The 9841-nt window shown below is 22.9% G+C and overlaps 1 protein-coding gene across 1 annotated transcript; it reads left to right on the forward strand.

Annotated features, from left to right (window-relative positions):
- The first annotated feature begins 7479 nt into the window (after nt 1-7479).
- On the forward strand, nt 7480-9081 carry LOC122853509. The gene is made up of 5 exons (XM_044154009.1): nt 7480-7629; nt 8026-8226; nt 8291-8509; nt 8569-8724; nt 8962-9081. Exons 1-5 carry the CDS (start codon nt 7480-7482, stop codon nt 9079-9081), a joined length of 846 nt encoding a protein of 281 aa, XP_044009944.1.
- The last annotated feature ends 760 nt before the right edge of the window (nt 9082-9841 follow it).

A 9841-nucleotide genomic window follows, 5' to 3' on the forward strand; every position in this document is an offset into this window, starting at 1 on the left:
TTTGGCATGTTTTATTTTTATTTTTTTTTCTTCGTCAAGAAAATTTATTTATCTTGAAAATTTGTGGCTTAAATTTACCTTTTTTTTTTTTGAATTTATTATTTAAAGAAAAATTTCTCATAACACGCATACCAAAAGATTTAAATCGTAAATTTATATTTTCATCTTTTGGGTTAGTACGAGCGGATGTTTTATTATTATGATTTTTTTTTTTCGAAATAAAAATGTGTTATAAACACCTGATACAATTTTTGTATCTCCTTTTTTTTTTTTGTTAAATTATTTAAATATTAAATGGTGTGTTACCCTTGATAATAATAAATCAAGTTTGGACATATCAATGTGAATTTCATACAATGCACCAGTGTTTATGTAGTCAATATTTTTAGATACATTATTTTGGCTTAAGTAGACGTGTATTTTTGAAGGGGTTGTTTTTTGCGAGGGTGACAGTTGCTCAAAATATTAGGGGGCTTATAAATCGAGGGGGGCCAAGTTTAATCACTTGGGAAACATCAATCTAAATTTTTATATTAATTTTGTATTATTTTATTTGAAAAATACTGAAGCTTTGATTTCTAAAATATAATAATTGATGAATTTAGTGAAAAAAATATTTATATTATATTCAAAACAATTTAATTTATTGAAAAAAAAAAATTAGACAAGTGTATAAAATAATAATTTAAAAATAGCTTTAAAAAAATAATAAAAGTTAAATAAATAAAATTTTGTTTAAATAATTATTTAAGAAAAAAATGTTTCTTTTTTTTTTCAAATTAAAAATACGATTTGTATTTTTTTACTCTGACCCTCTTTCAATCCTCTTATGTGTATTTTGAAAAAAATAAATAAATTCATTGAATACTTTTTTTTTTTATAAATAAAATAATAAGATAAATAAATTTTCGATATGTGCTTTATCGATTTATTTTACAGATGTTGTTGCAAGCTCAACACAAAAAAATTCATTGACCATTTGTTATTTTTTCATTTTATTTGGCATTTATTTCTTTGTGTATATCAATGATGATTGCTAAATAACAGAAAATATAAAAATATATTTTTTTAAGTTAAAATACAATGTTAAATTTAATATAGAATATTTTTTTTATTTGAAAGTTCTTTGTTATTTTTAATCTAATCAATTATCGAAATTGTAAATTTTTTATGTCTATTGGTTTTTTTAATTTTGTTTTAACATTCATGGCTTTATTAAAATTCAAAATATACTTGAATTTTTAATATTCAATTTGAGGAAATTCTCTTTCATTTATTGCGTTTAAAATTGAAATAAAAAAAAACAGGAAAAATATGAATCACAACTAAAATTCCTAGATAATTTTCCTGTTTTTTTTTTTTATGTTTTTTTTTTTTATGAATCATAAAATGACTGTTATAATTTTTTATCAATTTTTATATTTTTATCATCTTTCTATAGCTCCAAAAATTTTACGTCATAATCCATTTCGAAAAAATAAAATAACAGCAATTATTCATCATGTTAAATATAATCTAAAAAAAAAAAAAATTATTTTTTTATCAAAAAAGATATAATGAACACATAAAAAAATATACCATTAAATAGAAAAAGCTATTTTCAAGAAAAACAATTAAATGAATTTTATAAAATCATAAAAATTAATTAACCATTCATCAACATAATCATCAATAAAAAATACTCATCATCTCGCAATCCACAATTTCCGCGAATCTAAAAACAGCAAAAAAAAAAAAGCTCAATTTTCCTCTGAAATTCATATTAAAAAAAAATTCAATATAGCCATTTCAATCGGATGAATTCAATCAAATGCAAAAAAAGCTTTCAACCAAACAAACAAATACATATAAAAATTTAAATACGTAAAAACAAATTCACATCTAGCATATATTAAATTCTGCAATATATTGACTTCATCCAAAAAAATAAAAAAAAACCAAACTAATAATACAAAAGCCAATATTAATTATCAAACTATTATTACTTGACAAATTAATATGTCAAATTTAACAATATATATCGGATGCAAGTCAGGTGTAAATGTCATCACTGGAGAGATGACAAATTTTCCCATCCAAACAGTAGGTAGTTTTACAAGTGATAATGAAGCTGCCACATTGCTGCTAGCATTATATACGAATATATACATAAAAGTAAATGTATATAAACATGCAGACATGCTTGAGGCATTTTGTGCAAGTACATATATATATATTGCATTGAAAATTTTAAACCCTGGGCAATTCTCGTTTCCCCATCAGCAGCATCAGTGCATTAGTTTGCCTAAAAGGTTTGTGCCATCACTCTCAAAATGTCTCATCCTCTTGTTATATATATATATTACTGCAAACTGGCCTACAGATACACAAATACACATACATATATTTATCAACAAACATGAATATACAATATATATTCTATGAACAACATTGGGGATGAAAATTTTCGATGAACCCTCAACACTCGTTTCTACGTCTCTCCCTCGTCTCTCCCTCGTCTCATCTCGCTCTTACATGGCAATGTTCATGTTCATTTTCATATGACCCTTTTTATAATATTCAACATCTATCTTACTGTACTACACTATATGTATAACCCATATATGATAATTTTTAATTGTTGCAAATTGTCATTGTGTGTTTAGTCAATTTATTTCTACTTTTTTCGTTAAATTATATTACATGTTAATATATACAAATTTATATATTTTTATGCTTTTTTTTTTTTGTTAATTGTGTCGTTGATAAAAATACATTTATTCATTTAAATATAGATGATTATTATAACACTTTGAAATGGAGCTGGATCATAATCTTTGAGTGTTCAACGACCTCATAAAATTCTCATCACCTCGTGTCCTCCTTATAACAACTTCCCACTCATTTCTTCATTAATGTTGGATAAAAAAATAATACACATATACAACGTTTAACCTGGGTGTTAAAATTTCTGGAAAATAAATGCAATATATATGTATATACACAAAAAACACATGTATATATGGTACCTGAAATTTTTTTTATATATTTTTTTGCCTTCATGAAAACCAGAGTGAGTTTAAAAAGTTAGGGGTCATTTAACGGTAGTTAAAAATGAGCAAAATTTAATATTTAATTTTGTATATGTAAAAAAAAAATATTATTCATATTAATTAAAATATAAATTCAAGGGTCAGATAACTTTTGAATGTATAAAATATTTTTTTTTTATTTTTTTACTTGGCCCATTGTGATGTGGTTTAAACTGTTATTGAGAGGCTAAAATAATTGGCGAGCTTTTGGTCTTACTGTGAATAAAAATAAATGGCAAATAATATAACAATAATAATAATATTAATGATAATAAGAATAATCATAATGAGTTAGTCTCGTTCCTCCAGGATTTCCTGTTTCCTGCATGAACGTCATGAGATGACCCCAAGGCAGAGTTTTTCCACAACTTAAACTTGTTCACTTTTTTTTACATTGTAAATAATCGAAATTTGTTATTGTTATTATTATTTATATGTTTGTTTATATGTTATAATGTTAATTAACAAAATTTGAATTTATATATGAAAAAATGGGTAACACACTGACTCAATGAGTGGAAATTCAGAGCAAAGGATCACATTTCTTAAATTCCATTCCAGTTGAAGCCATAAAAACAACACGTGTGTACTCATTTGTGACATAAATCAGATAATTAAGTTGATGATAAAGTGAATTTTTTTAATGAAAAAATATTATATCCATGAAAAAAAAAATAAATAAATATTATAATTCATTTAAATACAAAGTACAGTGTTGATAATATAATTATAAAAGAAAGCAAAGTCATAGAGAAAATTAGCTTACGTCAATAAAATAATGATTATATATATGTTTTGAAATTATATGTATGAGTTTTGCATTCATAAAGACAACCATTCAACACATCAACATGTATATCAGCTGATAACTCGACTCTATTCATTATTCATATGTATTTTTCCTTTTCTTTTTTTTTTAATTTTATTATTTCGATTTAATGAGAAAGTGATTAATCACTTGTTAAAAATCATTTATTAAATTACTAATTGATCATTAGATCTTGGCATGAATTTCTTATGTTTTTTTTTTTTTTTTATTTCCATTTAAATTTGTCAAAATATTAATATATTTTTGTGATGATAAATTTCAATTTCAAACGTATAATTTAAATATTTTTTTACAGATAAATATTTTAATTATTATTTTTTTTTTATTGTTTTATTTTTCAATTATTAACAATTAAAATTTATTAATTTGTAAATTTTTATTTGCTGCATCATAAAAATAAGCAATTTTAATAAATAAAATTATTTCTTAAAAGAAAATTAATTTAAAATTCAATTTTTTTATTAATAAACTAATCATGTGTATTTAATAACCATGTGGTTTAATTAATAATATATACACACGATGATTTTGTAATTAATTATCGTTGATCTCATCTTGAAATTTAAATATATATTTATATATCTCGAACTTGCAACTTTGTTTTAGCCTCAAAACCAATCGATTTAAGTTCAAAGTACTTTGACTGTAATACTGGCTGGGTAAATAGTAGGGTGGGTGGGAAAATAGAAGGCTATTTCAACAACCCCCAACTTTTGACAATCGAATTATTAACGCTTCAGTATTTTTGTTCGCCTCGTACATTAAATTTAATTACTGACTCTACTGAATTTCAATTTAATGCATAATCTCTTCTCTTAATATCAAAAAAATTTAAAAAAATATCAAAAATTAATCCTTATATATTTAAATAATTTTCATTTGACAAATTATATTTTTATTTTTCATACAAATATATAACTGTAATTAATTTTTAAATCAAAAAAATGAAACCCGGAACTTGAAGTTGTTTTTTTTTTCTTTCTTTCGTATATTATTTTTTTGTAACCATCATAAAGCTTCACTGTGTTCTACTTTTTAAATCGATTGCTTAATCTTACAAGGACGGACATTAATCCGACGACTTCTCTGGACCAATGTCAAATTTTGTTTTTTTTTTTCCATCAAATTATTGATTTAAATTCAAGAAATTTAATACAAGAAAATTATAATTCTTTTGTAAATTGTTTCATGTTTGTTTTTATAATTTAAGTGTATATTTAGTAATTATAAAATGACGGTAATGTCTTTTGATGTACAATAATCTATGTTTAGAAATGCATGTTATAAAATGTCTCGTGATAATACACACTGGGTTTATTAAGTACTCAAGTACTTGAGCATGTGTTTTAAAAGTGGGTTAACAACCGGCGCCATCAAATACATTTAGCAGGCGGAAAAAATTAATCTACAAAAATATTTATACAAATTGAATGGTATTTTAATGATGAAATGACAAATTAAAAAAATTATATACTATTATTTTTTGTTTTGATTTATTAAATTGGGTCAAATTTTTATGATAATATTTTTTAAAATTTATATATTCTAAATAAAATTTGAGCAATGTAAATGAATAATCAAAAAGTAAATAGCATCAATGTGTTACTGGATTTCTCCTAAAGGGAAAAAGATTTTATTTTTTTATTTATTTTATAACTTGCAGACGATTGCGCAAATAGTTATCTTTTTTTTTTAGATATATTTATCAGACAAAGATGAGGATCAGATACGAACTCTGACGTGGTCCAGGTATCGTAAGAAATTGGATCGTAAATTCACATCCGACACCCTTTGCCCTCGAAAAAATAATAAATAAGATAAACCACTTTCTAAAAAAATAAAAAATAAATAAAAAAAAACGTCTATTTGAAAATGTATTTTAAAAAAAAATGTGATTTTCTTGCAAATGCTTTGTAATTTTCATTTTTTAATTTTTATTTTTCATTATTTTTCTATTTTGCAATCAGAGAACTGGTCGCTAATGATTTTTATTTACATTATTCTCTTCTCTTTTCATCTTAAAAAAATAAAAAATAAAAAACTGATAAAACAATTAAAAAAAAGACTCTTTTTTATTACTAAAATCTCCCGACTAAATAAGTAATTCAGGTAATTAAAAGGAAAAAAAAATTATCCATGACATTGATTAAAAAAAAAAAAATATAATAAAGTTTTTTGATTGGATGGCTAATAGGCTATTATGTCACTTAAAATTTTTAAACATGAAAATCCAAGACAAAAGCCCTGACAGTGTTTTTTCATTTTCTCTTTTGTCTCTTGAAAGTAAATACTTTTGCGCGAAACACACAAATAAAAATCTTTGTCATGTGTCTAGAGAAATAAAACGAGTAAGAAAAAATAAAAAAAAATAAAAATTAAATAAAAAGATAGATCTACTTGCCCCCGAGGAATTTTCAGTACATCCACAATTCGATGAAGGTCGACAAGCAGCTGGAGAAAGGCTCAATGAAGGCGCCGTTTATGATCACTGCCCGGCGCCACTAGATCCGCATGACTCGTATGTTTTATTCTATAGATAAAAATATATATACATGCTGGCATTAATTTACAAGAAGATGCTCTAACTACTATAAATAAATAAATAAATATATTGATAATTAAATATTTTTATCAAGATGAAAAATTGAGAAAAAACTATATTTTCGATGTCGAAAAAAAACAAATTTAATATGTACTTTTATTTTTACTATAAAAATTTTTATTATCAATTTATTTTTATTATCATTTTTAATAGATAAAAAAAAATATATATTGATGACACTGAGGTTTATTTTGATGAAGAGAAATCAATGATTTTTTTTTTATCTGGGAAAAACCACAGATTAAATTACAAAAGTCGAAAGTTGCGATTTAAATATATACTGCGGTTTTAGCTACTGAAAAATAAATAATAATTTATAGAATTGATTATTTTTTTTACCTTTTTTTAAGGGTTTTTAAAACAGGTATATTCACAATCATGGATATTTGATACATGATTATTATTTTTATTCAGAATACAGCAAAGAAAGTTATTTTTTTCGATTTTTTTTCTCTTCTCTTTGACTCGTAAAAAACGAAGGAGTTTTTTTTTATTTTCTATACTTAAAATGAAGGTCTTTATATAACGTAGTTTTGTTGGATGATACACAAACAATATAGCTATTTTAAAAACATTATGTGAAAGTTTTTATCAATAATTTTTTAAGACAAAATAATTATATCCAAACGGACTAACCTTCGCTTTAAACTCCACTTTTTTTTTCAAACTTTTAACCAAGAAAATTTGGAGAAATTACAGCAAAAAAAAATCCAGAGCTGGCTCCAAAAAAAAAAATGAAAAATAGCACGTTGAAGTCGAGGCATCATTCTTGTAATTTAAAAACACCTATAAATTTATAAAAATAATACCAAAAAATTAAAGACAAAGAAAATTATTTCTATCACGTTTGAGTATTTTTTTTTTTTTTAATTTTACAAAGTAAATAATAATAATAGAAAATGAATAAACAAAAAGAAAAATTAATCCTTTTTATTGGTTATAATTTATGGATTTGTTGACATTGAAAAATAATTAAAATGAAAGAAATTGAAGAAGACACAATTGAACTTGAAGAGCTACGTGAAGCTGCTAGAATTGGTTGCATTTATCACAGCAATAATTTAAAATTTAGAAGAAATAAAAATTTATCCGAGGTCATGCATGTTGTATTACACCTGTGTCAATTTGTAAGAAATTTATTTAACCTTATTTTCTTATAAAATTTACATGAAAAATATATTAAAAAATCATCAACAAATATTTATTATTCAAAAATTTATTATTTCTTTTTCAAACAATAGCAAAAAAAAATAAAAAAAAAATGTATATTTATGTCGAGGGTAATATTAATATCACGTTACATAATTTAAGTATGTCATTTGTATATTTTCATGATCACGTTTATATGTTAAATTGCGTGTACGCAATAAAAATTAGGTCTGTTTTTTTTTTTATATAAATTGAAACGTGCAGAAAATTATCATGAAACATGATACACTTCCGTCAACTTTTTTATTTATTTGTTATATTTTTTTATTAATCATCTTACTCATTGACATAATTTTTATTTCTTTGTTTTTTAGATATCTGTATTGACTATTGAATCATTTCATCATATTCATCATGCAATTAATCGTCAACTTAGAGAAAAAAATTTAGCTGTTCCAAATTTACCTGAAGAAAGAAATCCAGTATTTTTGGGATATTTATTATGCAGTATTGAGACTTTTTTATTATCAATGCTATGGATTTTTTATAAAAAAATTGATAAAAAAATTGAAATTGTAATTATTATCTTAATTTATACTGTTTAATTAATTGTTAATTATTTTATTTGATATTTTTTAGTCAATTGGTGGTTGTGTTGTTGGAATAACAGCAATGTTTCTCAGTGCAATATTTACAATGCGACATGCTGAAATATATATAAATATTGAAGAAATATCAGATGCAGAATTATTGAGACATCCAATATTTATACACAATTTTGTTTTATGTGTCTTATCAATATTTACACTTGGATTATTTCTTTTACATTTTTGGATTCTCTATGATTGTTTTAAATGGGTTATTATTTTTTTACATTTTATAATTTATTTATCATTATTTATAATTATTTTATTTAGAAACAACGAATGCTGGAGCCGGGGAATAATTTACCACAAAATGAATCATCATCAAGTGTATCAAATTCTGAGAACAGTGATGAATCACATGGCGAAAGATTACAGCCAATTCCAAACTGGAACAGTCCAAAAGATGATTCACTTGATGTCAAAATAGTAAATTTAATTTTAAATTTAAATATCAATTATTTTGGGAATCCTCATCAAACGCCATCTGTTATTTTGCTTTGATAAGTTGATTGACTAATTTTTTACTTTATCTAAAATCGGCAAAGCAGGTTTTTCACTTGCCTTGATTTTTTTAAAGCGGGAAAAATTTAAAAATATATATATTTTTATAGTTCACATTGTGCAATATAATTAATAAATTTTATTATTAATTTTATTTCAAAGAATATTGAAGATGAGCCGGTAATACTCTACTGCTGTTGTTTGGATTGTTGGAATTATTTTAAATCAGGAAAAAATGAAAATAAAGCGACAAATGAATTTCAAGTTATTCATGTTATGTAATAATATTTTAATAATTAAAAAAATATAATAATATTAAACAGTTTAATTAATAAACAATTCAATTGTTAATTAATAAAAATAATAATTTTTTAAAATTTATTTCTCAAGTTGAAACAAGATAGTCATTGAAACCAGTGAAATTTGATATTTTTAAAATCATGTTAAACATTTTTTATAATTATTTTACATACTTGTGAAATATTTACATAAATAATCTTGAAAAAAATAAAATATATTTACCAAAAAATCATGAAAATGATAATAATATTTTCAATTAAAATATTTTAATTTATAAATTAATTAATCATTTTGATAATTTAACAGGTCGTCTGTTTGCTGTGATATTTGTTAATCATTCCACGTAATTAGACTTTGTCCTTTTATAATATAAAATAATATTATATTCATTTTTAAAATTCCTCATTTATTCCATTATTTTATGAGGACATTACAATAAAAATTACGTCACCAGAATCAATGGTGCAGTATGATGTCAGTGGCCATCAAGACCTAGAATAACTAAAGATAACATATTTTTTTTTTTTATATATAAATACACCTATTTAAACCTAATTTTTATATCAAATCAATAATTTTTCCACAAATTAAATAACAATATATGTATCATGATAAACAGCCAATGAAATTAATTTTACATTTGAAAGATAATAATTTATTTATTTCAATATTGTTGCATATTTAATCATTAAATTACTGTCATTTTTATTTCGAAATTCATAATTCAATTTTTAATGTTTTT

The sequence above is a fragment of the Aphidius gifuensis genome, linkage group LG3, assembly GCF_014905175.1.
Source record: "Aphidius gifuensis isolate YNYX2018 linkage group LG3, ASM1490517v1, whole genome shotgun sequence".
Classification (NCBI taxonomy): Eukaryota; Metazoa; Arthropoda; class Insecta; order Hymenoptera; family Braconidae; genus Aphidius; species Aphidius gifuensis.

Coding starts and splice junctions, on each gene's coding strand:
- LOC122853509 (XM_044154009.1), top strand. CDS start 7,480: ATGAAAGAAATTGAAGAAGACACAATTGAACTTGAAGAGCTACGTGAA. Junction 7,630..8,025: donor TATTACACCTGTGTCAATTT/GTAAGAAATTTA, acceptor TTTGTTTTTTAG/ATATCTGTATTGACTATTGA. Junction 8,227..8,290: donor TTGATAAAAAAATTGAAATT/GTAATTATTATC, acceptor GATATTTTTTAG/TCAATTGGTGGTTGTGTTGT.